The sequence below is a fragment of the Rhinopithecus bieti genome, unplaced genomic scaffold, assembly GCF_001698545.2.
Source record: "Rhinopithecus bieti isolate Rb0 unplaced genomic scaffold, ASM169854v2 scaffold_11944, whole genome shotgun sequence".
Lineage (NCBI taxonomy): Eukaryota > Metazoa > Chordata > Mammalia > Primates > Cercopithecidae > Rhinopithecus > Rhinopithecus bieti.
In genome coordinates this window covers 2,361,803-2,380,363 of record NW_016807378.1, presented here as the reverse complement: position 1 = coordinate 2,380,363, position 18,561 = coordinate 2,361,803, and the positions used below count along the sequence as shown (strand labels likewise).

The 18,561-nt window shown below is 34.8% G+C and overlaps 1 protein-coding gene across 1 annotated transcript in view; it reads left to right on the top strand.

Annotated features, from left to right (window-relative positions):
* The window catches only part of FAR1 (fatty acyl-CoA reductase 1), a 69,430-nt gene extending 53,867 nt beyond the window's left edge, over positions 1–15,563 (top strand). Inside the window, 5 exon segments of the mRNA XM_017881559.1 lie at positions 4,543–4,581; positions 4,583–4,612; positions 4,614–4,668; positions 10,398–10,525; positions 11,829–15,563. Of these exon segments, the coding sequence (XP_017737048.1) occupies positions 4,543–4,581; positions 4,583–4,612; positions 4,614–4,668; positions 10,398–10,525; positions 11,829–11,991 (415 nt within the window). The 3' untranslated portion in view covers positions 11,992–15,563.
* Positions 15,564–18,561: the final 2,998 nt, after the last annotated feature.

Genomic DNA, 18,561 nt, shown 5'->3' with positions numbered 1-18,561 from the left:
ATCCCTGTGACATCAGCTGGAAGCCAGGGTTCTGTCATCTAAATCTGGTCAATTGAGATTGACAAGATGAGGCTCTTTAGGAGTGGTTTTGTCAGTATAGTTCCTCAAGTATAGTTCCTCAAGAACTGATCTGTGAACTAAAGCAACGAGTTACATACACCCATTATAAATGATGGTAAGCATAGGAAATGGCTTTAGACAGTTTTATTCAAAAAGAGAGAAATTGGGAGACACCCAGCAAACACTGGTCTATAACATTTCTGAATTCCAGTCAGATATATGTTGATGATTTCTTGATTAGGAGCTCAGTCTTATTCTCTGGGAGTTCTCTGAGGTTCTTGCCTCTGCCCTCTGAGTCATCCTTCTTTATGCATAAAAACTGGCCTGTGGGCTCTGTGTGCAGCCAAGTAGCCTTCTTATCCTGCTTCCTGCCCATGAAAGGTTAGGGGATCAGGGCAGGAACTGGCAAGCTTTCCTGGTAAATTAGGGCCATATAGTAAATATTTTAAGTTTAGCAGGACATTTGGTTTTTGTTGAAGCTACTCATCTTTGCTGTTAAAAATGAAAGCAGCTGTAGACAATAGGTAAATGAATGAACATGACTGTGTCCCAGTAAAACTTTATTTACAAAAACAGTTGGTGGACTGGATTTGGTATATAGGCCCTGGTTTGCTGACCGTTGATATAGCAGTTTCTTCATTTTTTTCTTTGTTTTTTTTTTTGTCTATCCCTTTACATGTAATCTGACATGATTGCTTAAAAATTGTGTGGGTTTCCGGTGTATCTGTTTTCAAGGAATCCAATCCATTAGACTAAAGCCATACCCATAAATCTCTTTGACACAAGCCCTTCTCTATCTTGGGTCCTCTAAAAGTGGGAGAACACTTTTAGATCTTAGATCCTTGCCTCTTAGATCCTGATTTTGAACAGTAAGAGTTTCTGTTACACATTTCTTTAAGATTTGGAGAGTGCCTTTTGTTTGTCTGAAAGTTCTAAAAGGCACTACGTAGGTCTTTCCAAAGTCTTAGCAAAGGATTCATCTTCCCCTACCCTGCTACGCTCAGAAACCATTTCTTAAAGAATTCCTGGCTGACATTTTACATTTCCTCCAAATTTCCACTCAAATAATTCATTTTTTAAAGATCATCTTTGTCCTCTTTTGCCCTCTTTCAGCAAATTTTGGCTAGATCATTGAGTTTATTAGGTACACTTTCTATATTCCATATAACCGGAAGTGACAGTTTGTTGTCCTTACTTCAAGCCCTCACCAACAGCTTTCTTAAAACCCTTTAAGGCTTCCATTAATAATGTTTCCCTGGTCCTTTCACATTTCACTACTGATCATCTAACAGGCCTTACACATTTTGTTTACCACTTGACCCTGAAGCCAATACCACATGTTTTAGGTTTTTACTATAGCAGACCCTCTTAGTATTGAGATCTGTGTTGAGATTTGTTAATCTGTTGTACATAACAAGTCACCTCAAACTTAGTGTCTTAAAGCAATCATTTTATTTGTGTGTCACAATTTCTGTGGGTCAGGAATTCTAGTAGGGGTAGCTTGATGGTAATGGCTCAGGATCTTTCAAATGATTGTAATCAGACAGGGACTGGAGTAGCTTTGCTGTGGAGGGAGTGGTAAAGAGGGGAAGGGGACAGTAGCTGGGGTGGCTGGGCATCTCTCTCTCTCCAATAGTGTCAGACCCTCTCCATGTGGCCTCTCCATATGGACTAGTTTGAGCTTCCTCGCAGCATGGCAGCCTCAGGGAGAGTTGGACAGCGTACAAGGTGACTGAAGGCTTCAAGGGTGAGTATTCAGTGAGCAAGACAGAAAGCTCTATACCTTTTCTGACCTAGCCTCGGAAGTCACATCATGTCACCTCCACCTCATTCTGTTGGTTCTAAGTTATTTTCAACTCTCATTGAGAAGACAATCAAGGTGACATTGTATTGTAAGTGGGCATGTAGGATGGGAGATCGTATCATAGGCACCTTTGGAAATTAATCTTTCCTAAATAGGAAACATTAAGTAAACAATCTTCTTACCTGAGGTTTGTGCTGTGTGAGGCTTTCTAAGTATCAAAGCAGGACAGATCCTTGACTTCTGGGAGCTTATAGTCTGAAGGCAACAAGGAATGCAAAGGTTTTTTTACTTAGACAATTTTATAAATGTTAAATACAAAGTCTTATAATTTATATTATTTCATTTGTTCAGAAATTTATTGAGCACAGTAATCGACTTTACACCTTATATGGGAGCCTTACTATAATGCCTAATTCTACATTAAACTGATGTCAGTCATGTCATTCATTTCATCCAGTTTACTCGTTTACGTAATTCTGAATGTGAGCTAGGTAGGCATCTGACCTGACATTTTTTAAAAAATGGCTCCATGATCTTATGTTTTGGTTAACTAGCATAACTTTATCTAGCTTAACTTCTCTAAACCAGATATCTATTTTTAATCTGTATACTTCTCAACTGGAGACATTTGACAATGTTTGCAGGTATTTTTAGTTATCACAACTGGGGGAGGGCTGCTGTCAGCACCTAGAGGCCAGGGATGGTGACAAAGCATCTTAGAGCATGCAAGATAGCCCTCCACAAGAAAGAATAATCAGACCCACAATATTTATAGTGCCAAGGTTGAGAAACCCTGGACTAGAGAATCATTAAGATCTTGCCTTAGTCTAAAGGATTGTGATTATTATTTTTAAGTTGCCGTAATAAAAAATAAATACATATTCAGAACATACCTGGCAATGTAGTCATAAACATCTGTTCTATGGTATGTTTAACCAAGGAGTGAGGGTGCAAAGTTTTACATTTCTTCTTCTTCCTCAATAGTTTTCAATCCAGTATTTTTGTTGCATAATAAATATTCTATAAATTTCACACACAAATATATGGCCTTCCAAATATCTTCCCCCTCCCCAATTTTTATTGCAATTATTTTTTGAATGGCTGAATTACTGATTGATGTTAGGGTTGATTGTGTCACTTGAATGAATCTGAAGATAAGATTAGGTGAGAGAATTATCAGTGAAAAAAAGTTAAAAAGAAAAAACTTTTATTAAGATATATATATAGGAAAACCATGTTAGCTGTGTGTGAGAGAGAGATTTAAGTATGCTAAACTGGCACGAGAGTATGTATTGATTTAGTGACAAATTTGTTGTATCTTTTTGTTTTTTAGAAAAAAATAATCACCTAACCTTTTCTAAGAGCAACATGTGTTTTCCCCTCAGATGCTTTTATCTACAGAACTATCCCTGTTCAAAACTGCCTTTGATGCTTGATAATTCATTTTGTGTTTGAGATTTTATTTTGAAATTACTTTATTGAATGAAATATAGTTTTTCTTTACCTAGTTTATAATGCTTCATTTTCTTCCAGTATTCTGGATTCATAGCTTATTTCTAAATGTATTGAATGTGTTATCAGAATTGCTTAGCTAATGATACTTTCTTGTTTTTTTCTCCTCATTTCTAATGTAATTTTCCTCCATGCCCCTCCTATTTCTAAAGCCCCTAATTTTGAGACTGTCTAAACTGTTTGATACATATAATGCTAATTGTTATTATAATATAAATGAAATCTTTAAAAGTACTTCTCCACAAATTATTTTCTATTCACAGAAGTTGGGAGTTTTTTGGTGTTTGTTTTGTTTCAAAAAGTTCTTTCTTCCCTTTCCCTACTTATCATAAATATTATTGTATAGCTGTTACTGCTTAAGTTAGTGTTATGATATCAGTGACTTACAGTGAGCCATGATATATGAAACGACAGATTTGAAGATTAAAGTTCCTTGTACTTTCAAAAACAGTCACACTCTTTCTTTAAAGACACACTTTTAAAAGGGTGTCACACTCCTTTATTTCTATAAGGATGAGTATTGGTGGGGTATGCGGAGGTGAGTGGATATCTGTTTCAGATAGTTTTCAGCATGAGTCATTGATTTCACAGCACATCCAGATGATCAAGAGTGGTGCCAATCATTGTTAAAGAAAAGTTGTTTTGTTTTTTTAAATGAATAGAGTTGACTATGTGGCAAACGAACATTTCTGTATTCTTTGCTTCAGCAGTGCTGAAGAGTTGGAATTATAAATATAACACAGTATGTTATGAATTCACAGGAAATCTTAGGAAATGCAGCTGTGAATTAAAATGTAGTTTAAGGAATAGAAAGCAACGAAATATTAATTGAATTCATTCATTTGCTTAGTATTTTGTGTAGAAAATTTAAGAGTATTGTATATCCTTTGAGAATTAATTTTATGTATCAGCAGAACTCTGTTTAGGTAGTATTAAATGCATTTGCTGCTGCTTTCAAAAAGCGTTTAGTTTCCTTTTGGATTTATAAGTTGTTCGTTCAAGATGCAGGTATATTCTTATTCCCTGCTGATTTGGTACACTTAATGATTGAATGTTATAATTTTAATATTAATGTCTATATTGGGGGAAACTTGCACCCTGGGTGGTGATAGGATTTTTCCTAATCTATACAAAATATAAATCTGTCAATTTTCTTATCAATACAGGATGATGAAAACAATAACTCGTCTTCACAAAGCTATGGTGTCTTGAATATTTCACAAGTAATTCTGGGTTTGAATACTGACAATGTCAATATGTAATGGAATCAACTAAACCCTGAAGATAAAAAGGCAAGCAAGTATTTTCTGTTTATTTTCTGTTTTATATTAGAAAATAAGTAGCATACTAATTACAGAACCATTAGCAACCTGAGAAATATTTTCCACAGCTACTATACAACAAGAAAGCCATTATTTATAGTCTCTCATAAAGCTTTAGTCGTAATTGTTAGTGGTGAAATAAAATTGCTGTATCTTAACATTTCTAATGTAAATATTTTAGAGTGGCAAAGATATTTTCAAAGCATGATTGAAATGTTGATTCTTTTTTCCCTTAATGTTGCTTTCAGAGAGGATTTTATCTTTATGTGTTTTTCTTTCAAACACTTTGTTTTCTTTGAGATTTGAGAAAACGCTTCTCGAAGAAATTGTTTTTTATAAACTCTTGTACTTTTTGTTATTCCATATTTTGCCCTTTGTTAGTTTGGAACTTAAATTCTTTGTGTATGTTCTTTTTGAGCTTACTCTAGATGTTTTAACATGTATATCTAACACAGACTAAATTAAGCAATATTTATAGCTTCCTTCTTAATATTATTTAGAACCTTAAAATGTTTTAGTTGTGATTACCACTCCCACTCACTTAAAATGGTTGTATTAATACATTACTTCAGTTCTCTAAATTTTTTTTTTCTTTTTGAGATGGAGTTTCACTCTGTGCTTAGGCTGGAGTGCAATGGCACAATCTCGGCTCACTGCAACCTCTGCCTCCCAGGTTCAAGTGATTCTCCTGCCTCAGCCTCCCTAGTAGCTGGGATTACAGGCACACGCCACCACACCCAGCTAATTTTTGTATTTTTAGTAGAGATGGGGTTTCACCATGTTAGCCAGGCTGGTCTTGAACTCCTGACCTCGGGTGATCTGCCCTCCTCAGCCTCCCCAAGTGCTGGGATTATAGGCGTGAGCTACCACACCCAGCCCAGTTCTCTGTTTAAACCCCATGATGAGATACTATTTTGTTCATTTAGTTTTTATTTAGATTTCTCCCTCTATATGTATATATGTGTGTGTGTGTGTGTAATATGTATATATGTATACCAATGTCTGTGCTCTCAGATTTTCTCCTTATGATCTTTTTTCTGCCTGAAATATATTCCGCATACCAAAAATATGTTTTAGTAGGGAGTCTGTTTTATAGTGAATTACCAGTTTTTGATTGTCTGATATGTGTGTTGTTTCACCCTTGGTTTTGGAACATGATTTCAGCACGTTAAAGAACTTTTTTACTGGGCATAGTAGCTCATGCCTGTAATCGCAATACTTTGGAGGCTGAGGTGGAAGGATGGCTTGAGGCCAGGAGTTCGAGACCAGCCTGAGCAACATAGCGAGACCCTTCTCCACAAAAATAAAAAAATGAGACAGGCGTGGTGACATGTGCCTGTAGTCCCAGCTACACAGGAGTCTGAGGTGGGAGAATCAGTTGAGCCTAGGAGGTCAAGGGTGCAGTGAGATGTGATCACGTCATTGCACTCTAGCTTGAACAATAGAGTGAAAGTCTCTCAAAAAAAAAAAAAAAAAAAAAAACCTGTTTATTTATATTCTGTCTTACGTTGTTGCTATTGAAAAGTCAGTAGTTGACTCTTCCTTTATAGGTGATCTTTTATTCTTGTCTCCTCTTCCGTTTTCTCTTTATGTCTGCCACTTGGCAGTATCACTATGAAAGTGGGTGTAATTTTGAAAAATTTACCTTGATTGGATTGGGCTTTCTGAATCTGAGGTTTGGTGTCTTTCAGCAATTCAGAGAAATACTTAGCCAGTGTTTCTTCAAATATTGCCTCTTCACTATTCTTATATCTTCTTCCAAAATTCCTAGTGTATGTTAGATTATTCTATCCTCCAAATCTTTTAACCTTAATTTCCTATTTTGTATCTCTGTGTTTCTGGGCTAAACTCTAGATAATTTAAGATTCTGTGGCAGTCTGCCAGCTGTGTCTAAACTATCCAATTGAATGTAGAGTTTTAGTTGTCTTATTTGCAGTTTTAGAAAGTATAATTTATTTTTCAGATCTTATAAATGTTTCTTAAATAGTCTCTAGAATTTTTTCTTGAAACATATTAAATATAATTGTTTTGCATTTTGCTTCTGATAATTTAGACTTCCAGATGATTTGCAGCATCTGATTCTGCCATCTATTGATTGAGCTGGGGGTCATCCATGGCACCTACTTTTTTAAAAAAAAATTTGTTTGACTATAAATTTATATTCTTTGAGGATTTCTGTGAGAATTTTTTTGAGACCAGGATTGAAATTACAGTTTTCTGATAAGGATTTGCCTTTGCTTCTACCAGTAGCCTAGTTAATTAGCTAACTGGCATTTATAAGCCAGGGCCCCTTTAAAGTATCTGATTAGGTTTTTAGCACAACTCAGATTAATGTAGGTCTTATATAGACAGTAGGGGCCAGGCATGGTGGCTCACACCTGTAATCCCAGCACTTTGGGAGGCCAGCGGATAACTTGAGCTCAGGAGTTCAAGACCAGCCTGGGCAACAAAGTGAGACCCTCTCTACAAAAAATACAAAAATTAGCCAGGCGTGGTGGCGCATGCCTGTAGTCCCAGCTACTTGGGAGGCTGAGGCGGGAGGATGACTTGAGCCTAGGAGGCAGAGGTTGCAGTGAGCCGAGATTGTGCCACTGCACTACAGCCGGGGTGACAGAGTGAGACCCTGTCTCCAAGAAAGAAAAAAGACTGTAGATTTGGTTCATTACAGTTTCTCAAGAGTTTCTTTTTTCATACAGTACTAACTTCCTTTCTCTTCCCACTTTTTTTAAATTTTAATAATGTTTTATTTAACCCAATATATAATCAAAATATTGTTTGAACATATCAAAATCTAAAAGTTATTTAAAGGATATTTTACTTTCTATTTTTTCATACTGAGCCTTCAAAACCCAGAGTGCATTTTATACTCCATAGCATGTCTCAATTTGGACTAGCCATATTAAAAGTGCCCAAGAGGCACAGGTGGGTACAGAAACAGAAGTCTATACAACCTGCAGAACCATGAGCCAGTTAAACCTTTTTATCTTTACAGATTACCCATTCTCAGGTAGTTCTTTGTAGGGATGTGAGAATGGACTAATGCACCTAATCACTATCTCCTTTGTCTTCTTCCCAAAGGGAACAGCTCTTGAATTCTAGCACTAAATACTAGTTTTACCTATTTTTGACTTTACATAAATGATATTATACAATATTTTTTCATTCTTCTGTTGATGGACATTTGAGTTATTTCCAGTTTCTGGCTATTAGGAATAATTATCATATGAGCATTCTTTACGTTTATATGTACACATTTGTGTAGGGTATATACCTAGAAATAGGATAGCATAGGGCATTCATATGTTCAGTTTAGCAGGTAATGGCAGTTTTCCAAAGTGGTTGTATCAGTTTACAGTCCAAAGGACAGTGTATGAGAGTTCCTGTTAATCCACATCCTCCATAACACTTGGCCTTTTAATTTTGATTTTTAGTCACTTAGTTGATACGTAGTGGTATAACAAAATGATTTTAGTATATATTCCCTAGTACATACAATGCTTATATAAAATTGTAAAAAAAAAAAAAAAAAAAAAAGTAATTAATCCTGTCAGAAAATAGATTAGAGAGATGAATAGTTTACAGAAAATGATTCACAAGTTTGAAAAGATACTCAGCTTTACTCAGTGTAAATGCAGACTAAAGTTAGACTGGAATATTATTTACTATTTATCAAATTTGCAAAAATTAAAACTTGGACAATGTACTCTGGTGAGTCCCTGGACAAATCAGCATCCTTATACATTGCTGGTAGAACTATATGGTGTATGTTTCTCCATTCTTTTATTTTCAGTCATTTTGTGTCTTATCGTTTGGATATGTCTTTTGTAAGCAGCATATAGTTAGTTGTAAGCAGCATATAGTTCTTAGTTTTTGTTTTCAGTCTCACAATTTTTGGCCTTTAATTGGACAACTTAACTCCTATGTAATTTATATCATTTTAGATTTAGCCTGACTTGTGCTTTGTATTTGTCACGCTGGTTTTAAGTTCTTTTTTCTTTTCTTTTCTTTTCTTTTTTTTCTTTTTTTTTTTTTTTTGCTGCCCTTTAGATTATATTTTGAATAATTTTATTTTTTCCCGTCTATGTGTGTTGCATAGAATTATGTTCCTTTTTGGTTTAGTAGGTTACTCTAGAGATTATAGTATCCTTTAATTTAGCAAGGTCTAATATAAATTGATACTTTTACCCCTTATCTGATAGTGAAGGATCAGCATGTATCTGTTATTGTTGTTATTAGGTTGGTGCAAAAGTAATTTCGGTTTTGGCCATAATGCATGTTTTAATTCTATATATATATATATATTAAGCCACACAAGCCGGTATATTGCAGTTTATGCAGTAAATATTCATACAGATTTACCAGCGTTAATTGTCCTTTTTTTTGCTCTTTATTTCTTCCTCCATCCCCAGACTTAAATCTAGAATCATTCTCCTTCTGCCTAAAGAATATCCTTGAGTTTACTTTCTCTAGCATGGGTTTTCTGCTGATGTCAGATTGTCTCAGGTTTTATTCTCTAGAAATATCTTTATTTCACCTTTATTTTTCAAGGATGTTTACACTGACATAGAGTTTTACCTTAGCACTTATTTTCATTGAGTACTTGGAAAACATCTCTCAGTCTTTTGGCTTTCATTGCTTCTATTGAGAAGTCAACTTACAGTCTAATAGTTATTCTTTTGGAAGTAATCTATAGGACCTTTTTCTGATTCTCATATGCCTAGATGTGTGTTGGGGCAGGGATGGGGGAGTGGGAGTTGTATTTGTGTTTTGAATTCGTGACTTGGTTTCTTACCATTTTTGGAAAATTTCCAGGCATTGTCTTCTCAGATACTGCTTCTCTTCCATTTTTTTAAAGAACTGTTCTTATGGGATTCCCAATAACATACACGTATACCTTCTCAAAATGTCTCCTAAGTTAAGTCTTCATTTTAATGCAGAGTTATTGCATTTTTATATTTTACTAATTTTTTATGGTAGCTTTTCCCTTCCTAGAATTGGCTATTTTTAGATAAGTGATGGTATATACTAAATAACATCTTTGTAACTCCAAAAAATTATCTGATTGTATGCTAAGGAGCACTGAGCAGTGCATAGCCCTCTTACTTTGCCGTAACATTTCTGAAGGCTTTCTTTTCTGGATTTACCTATCATTTTCACAAATAGTCGAATTACTGTTATCCAAACTCCTTCGCCAGCTTTCATAACATATCTTGATGTCAGATGTTGTTTTCATAACGTCTGTTGATGTCAGAAATATTCTCCAGGAAAATTGGTCTGTTCAGTAGGCATGATGTACAGGAAGAGAGAAGAGACTGCAGATAGAAAAGAACTGGAAATGTATCAGTACATGCATAAAGTAGTGAGGAATACATAGATCTATTTGGACAATAGAATTTTGTCTTTTTTTTCTTTGTTTAGCAAAATGGTACAGGCTTTTTTCTTCTTACATTTAACCTACTTCTCTTTAAATGCTGACATTAGTTTCCAGATTATCTTCTCAAATGTTTCCATGTTTAATGAATGGTATGAACTAGGAATAAGAATTTTTCTGTGACTAGCAGTAAGATTTCGGAAGTTAATTCTGTATTTAAGAATTTTGTAATTATGTCAGTTGGAACTGGCCTTCAGAAAAGTATGAATTTCTGACTGGTTGTGAGAAAAATTAGTCAAAATAATCAGTAATTTTTTTGTTAACGTAGACCTTCAATATTGATGTACGGCAGTTACATTGGGCAGAATATATAGAGAACTACTGCTTGGGAACTAAGAAGTACGTATTGAATGAAGAAATGTCTGGCCTCCCTGCAGCCAGAAAACATCTGAACAAGTGAGTTTGATGCATGGATTTGATTGCTTCTTGTCTTCCTTATGAAATATTCCACAATTTTTTTGGTAAACTGGTATATTGAATAAAAGATATTGCTAATCTGTTATATTAAGGAAAAGTACTTACCTTGGGACTGGAACTATGGTAGTATTACTTTAGCCTAAGATTGTTGAAACTTACTGTCTTCAGTTTATATCTTTCTTAGTATGAAGTTCAGGTGGAATTGAGTTTCAGAAATTACTATTATCTTTCTTTATATTGCTACTTAAAAAGTAAAGATATTAGAAGAAAGATAATGTAGATAATCTATTTTAAAGGTTTGTTTTTTTATTTTAATAATCTTTGGAGGAAGAGAATACATTATTCAACATAGAATATTTTTTCTTACATAAAATAGCGCTATATCTTTATCTCTTTATACAAGTAACACATACTGTTTTTTTTTTAATACTCAGAAAATAGAAGAGGAAAATCACTGGTAATCTATCATTCAAAGATGCAGATAATTTTAATGGTAATCTCTTATATTTGTAGTGCTTTTAATATGATTTTATGACACTTTTAAGACTTTCACATTTTATCCCTCTCATGCCTCATAACTCTGTGAGACTTTGCAGGGCAGCCAGTTCAATAGATGAAGAAATTGAGGCTTAGGAAAGTTGTATTTGCCTAGGCCATATTGTATTGAGTGGCAAAGCAAACTAGAATATTGATCTTTGACTCCTTATTCGAAGCTCTTTTCTCTACATCGTTTTTCTGACATTGCAGTCCTGTCTTGCACTGCCTGCTGAAGTGAGTATAATTTATGTAGCATTATTACATATCTAAAGGTTTGTATTTCTTTGAAACACCATCAGAAACATCAAAATTTGTTGAAACATGAGCTGAGTAATATGTTGTTACTCTTTGAGAAAAGGGAAGATCCTCCTTTATCAAGTTAATGCCATGTTTTATACTTGGATGAGGGCTTGTCCGGTTGGCCTGTGATCTTATGACTGTCAGCTGTAACTGAAGGAGTAAGTTACTTGTCTGACAACTTGTAAGCAACCAAAGATGTCAAAAAAAAAAACTTTGCTCTGTACTGTGATGTATGTAATGAATGAACCTTTTTAGATTAGATGGGAAGCTCTAGAAATTCAAGGAACATATCTGTTTTATTTACAGTATACTTAATGTCTAGCATAAGTTTCAAATTAATATGGATTTGAGCTTTGATTTAAAAATTCAGGATTAATTAGCTGCCATCTAACAATACTTTATTCTAGAAAATACTGTCTAACATACCTCTTGATTTGCTTTCCAGGTTGCGGAATATACGTTACGGTTTTAATACTATCCTTGTGATCCTCATCTGGCGCATTTTTATTGCAAGATCACAAATGGCAAGAAACATCTGGTACTTTGTGGTTAGTCTGTGTTACAAGTTTCTGTCATACTTCCGAGCATCCAGCACTATGAGATATTGAAGACCAAGAATGCAGCATTAGAACATCTATACATGTGGTGATCTAAATGCACAAAATGTAAAATGTACTTAAGTCATCTCACCTTTTGTCAAGACATTAAACCATCTTAGATCAGAGTGTGAAGTAAATTATGGTACATTTTATGTCACATTTTAATGTTTATACTCATAAAACTTAGTGAACACACTGTGTTATGCCAGCTCAAATCTACAATAGCCACCAAAACCATGACTTAATATTTTGAGCCCTAGAAGAAAGGAATGGGCTGAGGGCAAGAGTGGGGAAATAGGAACACTGACCAGTATAACTGTGCAATTCTGGAACATATTAATTAAAATATGCCTTAACATATAGTGAATTTCTAATTCTAATGTTCAGTGCAATGGAAGACATTTATTTGGACAGTAATACTAGCTAAGTTGGTAGATACTTGATTCTTCATTGTTTGATTTTTTTCATTAGTTGAAGTGGGTTTTAGTTTTGTTAAAATTATAACCAACCTATTTTCACATCATTCTGTAAGTTAAATGATATCAAACATGAAAGACATGTCTTCATTTTCTTTTTCTGATTAAATGTCTGATGCATATCGTTTTTCAATTAGCAATCAGTTGCTTTTAAAATCAGAAGGCTATATTATTCTAATGACCCTATTGCATCTAAATGGGTTTGAGAATCCATATCAACAACATATGCTATGTGTTTTTTGACAGAAAGTGAAAACAAATTCAGTAAAACTGTTAGTATCAAAAAGAATAGGAATACAGTTTTCTTGTCTGCATTATGATCAAATAAAAATCCTGTGAGATTGCGTTTATGTTTTGAAGCAGGAGGATTTCTTGAGACTTTGTTGGAAGTGGGAGTTGGGAGGGATTCACCATACTTGTGTTCTCCTCCCTTTATAAATTTTATTCGTAGGACTTTTAAAAGGCTTGTGCTATCTTTCCAATGAAAACTGAAAGTGCATTATTATGGAAGAATGTATTTGCAGGTAGTAATAATGTTAAGAAAATGTCCTCGTGTGTAAACACATACTAATTTTGACCTTGAAAGTTGAATTCCTTCACGAAAAATAAAATAATGCTTCAGATAATGTGTATGAAGTTAAATAAAGGACTTTATTTATATACCACATAAGGCAGCAAACTGTTGAATGAGTTTGAAGGTATCATTTATTTTTTATGCATGTGGTTTTAGCTTTAGAAAGAAATGCATTATAGAAACAAGTAATAGCAAGAAAATTGATGTATATTTTAATGATACATTAAAATTCCCTTTTAATCATAATAGTTAACTCTACTTAACTGTTTTAACATACATTTGATTTAACAAATTGTTCAGCATAACACTTCTAATTAAGTTGATCAAGTTGTACTATATTAAATAATCAGCAGTGTATCTGGAGTATGTTTAAAGACAACAGTTCACAATACAAAAAGTTACGTGGAGCTTTACATCTTAACTTTCTTTGTCAATTTAAATGCAATGTATAAGAAGTTTATTTTGCTATTATGAAAACTAAATGTAAAGGAAATCACCTACTTTCATGCAGGTGTATAATCTTGTAAAGGAAAAATGCTTCCATGTTGAAGCCAGACTTTCTGTAGTAAAACTCTTAAATATTACTTTAAAAGAAATATGTGTATATATATATCTCTATATTCTTTGGAATGATACTAAAGTATCTGGCCTTGGACCTACCTTATATAAAGGTATAACATACCATGACAATGTCTGAAAATGGAATAAATAATGATGCCTTTTATTTAAAGTGGTCCACATAATATACATTGAGTACTCCATCTCTCCAAATGTATTTCCATAATGTGTTGAAAACATGCTGACGTTTGGATGATTTTTATACTTTTGCTGAATAGACTTAGAGTCAGATGAATTGTCTTTGTGTCTTGCAAAAGAGTTGGGGACAACTTGGGCAGGCCTGTGAAGTGCATAGGGAGTGTATGTCTTCTGAACTGTTTTATTGTTCTTGTAATCTAGCTTAAAGAAATGTTAACTGGGAGGGTGCTGAGGCCACTGCATTAATTTTATGTGTTTAGAATTCTGTTGTCAAAAGAAAACTAATGAATAAATTGGTTTGTCATTCTAGAATTTAAAGTTCTAAGATTAGTATAAAGAGTATATAGATTGTTAATCCCCACCAACTAGACTTTGAACTTAAGTCAGACTTAAAGATTTGAGAAGTCATTTGTGTCATTTACTAGATGTGATTTTTAGTTCTGTTTGATTATGTTTCCTACACAAACTTGTTATTTAATAGGATAGCCTACTAAATTAAATGTTTCTTATTTCATTTAACTCATTTGATTAAACTGTATTCTAAAACATTTGGGGTTTTTCCCCCTATTCAGTTTTAATCCTGGAATACGCATTTGTAAATTGTGATGTCATTGAGACTGTATTTAAATTTGACTTGGCAACATTAACATGTCCTAAGATTCAGTGCAGAGAAGCATGGGCACTACGTTCTTTGACTTAAGGATGGCATAAAATAATCATTTTGAACCTGTGTAATAAAGCTTGAAAGCAGGGAAAAGAATTTCCTTTTCCCCCTTTTTTATGTTGTAGGAATTAACTTGGGATTTTTTGTTTTGTGGGGTTTTTTTTAATGTAAATTGATAATCTTTTATAAGAAGGAAATAGAAGCATTATTGTGTGCCTTTGTTTGTAAACCAAAAAGTAATAAATGAATCCCTATATTTCCATTATAGTATTTATTGTATTTTTATGTTCTGAAAATTATCCATGAAACAATATGGTTAAGATTACAGGAAGCAGTCCTTACTTACACTTCTTGTCTGTTTTAGGTGTACTTGTTAATTCTTATGTCCTAATTTTATTTAATTCTGAGTTGCTCACACGGCATTTTAGGGGAAGCGTACAGGCAGGATGAACACTTTGTGTTAAAGTGTTATTTTTATGTATTACCTGGAATGAGGCAGGTTTTTTTCGATTTTCTAAAAAGAGTAACCAAGAGACCTCCAGGGTGTCCTTAGGTTCCAGCTGCTCTCCTCCATGCTGAATGACATCCTGTTAATTTATAGGTACATTTGTAGTAATGTATATGTCTATTAAGTATAAGAGATAATTCATTAGTAATAGAAATTAATTGAACCCTTTTGGATCGGGGAGAGCATCAGGCTGGGGTCAGGTAAGTGTAAATGGCCTTCTGAGCATGCTCTTCTAGGCTGACTCCCAGCCCTGACTTGAAACCATTAGTGGTGACTTGCTCTGTTTTGAGAAAAATTTTCCAACCTTTTGCATGAGAAACTAGAAAAAGGAATGTATGCCACGTAACTGGATTACAGAAATGAGTTAATTTAATAGTCTCTGTGATAAAAAAAATGAAATATTTTCTTATTGAATTAATATTTTTGTCTTGAAGCGTTTTCTAGTGATAGAATGTATTTGTCTTTTTTCCTGGTGGTACCCTCTTAGCTTATATCTTTGCTATCCTTAAGATCCTAAACAAATCATCTTTGTCAGTTAAGTATAGTTGTGCAAAAATTGTTAAATAATTCCTTTGTCTTTATTAAAGAAAAATTTGAGTAACAGTAAGTTTGATGTGCTCCTTTGCAAGTTGATGTCTCTAAAGTTCATGTATTAAAACATGAAATGGTAAGTTTAATGTCTTTACCGTGGGCCTGAACTCAGAGAAATAAGGATATAATTGTTTTTTGGCCAGAGATCACAGATGATAGCTATAATACCTATAATTTTATACAAGGGGCAAGAGAGACAATCAAGATTTTTCTGAATTCATTTATTTAAAACAAAGTTAACATTCCTAGTTATTGTCTTCAAAATACTTTTTCTCTTCTAGACATTTAATTTTCATTTTTAAAGTTCCATGAAGTTGAATTAGGTGTCTTCCAAAGATGCTTTGGAGGCAGAATTCCTTTATTTTCTGCTGTTCTACAGTAAACCTAATTCTTTCTCTCTCATATAAATCTAGAGAGCGTTACCTTCACTTGTCTTGAGCAAGGTGTAACTGGAAAGTGTTAGATTGAGCCATATAAAAATGCTGATATGTCTTTGACCTATAAGAAATTTCATATGGCTCAGTCTAGTGTTATAGCTGCCTTTTGTTCTTTTATTTTCTAACAAACACCTGAGCCTAAACAGATGGGTGTAGTTTTATTAGTCATCCAGATTGTTTAACAGTATTTAGTTGTTTGACATTTATTACCTAACTTTCTGCTTTATGTCACATCTTTAACAGGTTCTTGTCATTTCCCCTAACTTCTCCCAAGTTGGTTGTTGGTTTCTTGAGAGCGAAACCAGCATTGCACGTTGTATGTTATAAAAACAACGCTAATGACATTTGTTAAGTTCTTACAATGTGCCAAGCACTACTCTAAGCATTTTACATGTAATAATCCACTTACGCCCTCTGTGTTTGTAAGTGTGATAACTAAGGTATATGATGTTAATAAAGTACCCCAGGTTACACCACTAGTAGCAGAGCCGAGACTTGAACTCAAGACTAGTTCCAAAGCCCACGGTCCAGTCCATTATACTGTACTGCCTTTCACCATAGGAATACAGATATTTCTGGACTATTCAGAGGTTCCCTGACTTGTACTAAATGTCTGTTGACTTCATTTCAAAAACCCAACATTCATTCAACAAATTTTGAGTGCCTGGTATGATTTAGGCACTGTCTTATATTGCAGTTATCTGTATCACATAAATTAAGCTCTCAGTGGCCCAGACCTGAACATGGCTCACTGCCTTCCCTTAGGATTTTATGATTTGATATAGATAAATAAGCAGATAATTTTAATATGTAAAGACAGATAAGAACAAAATACTAAAAGCACAGAGGAGCAATTTCTTGTTTATTTCAAGAAAGCTCATGCAAACAGAACTTTTGAATTGTGGTTTTATGTCCGATTGGTGGAATGCTGGGGTAGGGAAGCATCCAGGTTTCAGGAAGAGCATTTGCAAAGGCTGGGAGGTGTAAGGAACCGAGAGGAAATGTTTTGGTGCTAAAGGAGAGGATGGCTAAAGAAAGATGAGGCTGTAGAGATTGTTGGGCCATCTGAAGGTCTTCATACGCTCAGAATGCACTATAGGCTGTTGAATGGCTGTTACAAAAACACTAAGAAGGTTTTGCTAGCTAAAGCACATCTGTTACTGGAAAAGAGGTCCCAATCCAGACCCCAAGAGAGGGTTCTTGGATCTCGTGCAAGAAAGAATTCTCAATAAATCCATAAAGTGAAAGCAAGTTTATTAAGTAAGTAAAGGAATGAAGAATGGCTACTCCATAGGTAGAGCAGCCCCGAGGGCTGGTGGTTGCCCATTTTTATGGTTATTTCTTGATTATATGCTAAACAAGGAATGGATTATCCATGCCTCCCTTTTTCAGACCGTTTGGTAACTTCCTGATGTTGCCATGGCATTTGTAAACTGTCATGGCGCTGGTGGGAGCATAGCAATGAGGATGACCAGAGATCACTCACATTGCCATCTTGGTTTTGGTGGGTTTTAGCCTACTTCTTTACCGCAACCAGTTTTATCAGCAAGGTCTTTATGGCCTGTATCTTGTTCCGACCGCCTATCTCATCCTGTGACTTAGAGTACCTAATTTGGGAATGCAGCCCAGCAGGTCTCAGCCTTAATTTTACCTAGCCCCTCTACAAGACGGGGTTGCTCTGTTCAGGTGCCTCTGACATACCCAATTTCTATTAAATATGAGTAGATTTTGTACTTTAAGTGAACAGACTTTTAAATATATTTTCTAAATGAAAATTTAAGAGAAAAAAGTACTGGTATGGTGTCACTTGTTTTTTGAGAATACAGACCATACCAGTGTTTAAACAACCAGTCTCTTTTTCAGTTTTCTATGATTCTCAAAGTGCAATCCGAGACCAGAGGAGTCAGCATGGGCATCACATGGGAATTCATTGGAAGTGCAAATTTCAGACCCCACCGCAGACCTATTGAGTCAGAAACTCTGGGGTAGGGCTCAGCAATTTATTTTAACAAGTCCTCCAGGTATTTCTGATGCACACGAAGATTGGAGAAACACTGGTCTAAGTCAGTCTTCATGCCATACCAACACGATCTAAGTAGAGTACTTTTCTGGGATTTTGGGACAGGGTCAAGTAAGCACCATTTAAAAATCGATGATTAATGCCAGGTACGGTGGCTCAAGCCTGTAATCCCAGCACTTTGGGAGGCCAAGGTGGGCGGATCATGAGATAAGGAGTTTGAGACCAGCTTGGCCAACATGTTGAAACCCCATCTCTACTAAAAATACAAAAAGCCAGGTGTGGTGTACACCTGTAATCCCAGCTACTTAGGAGGCTGAGGCAGACTTGCTTGAATCTGGCAGGCAGAGGTCGCAGTGAGCTAAGATGGCACAACTGGACTTCAGCCTGGGTGACAAACCGAGACTCCATCTCAAAAAAAAAAAAAAAAAAAATGTGTAAAACATGATACAAAAGGTGTGTACATAGAAAAAGGTCAACTGGTAAGAGTAAGGCCGAAATATTAAAGAAGTTAGTGCTATGTGGTGGTTATGGACCCCTTGTTCTTTTATATTAG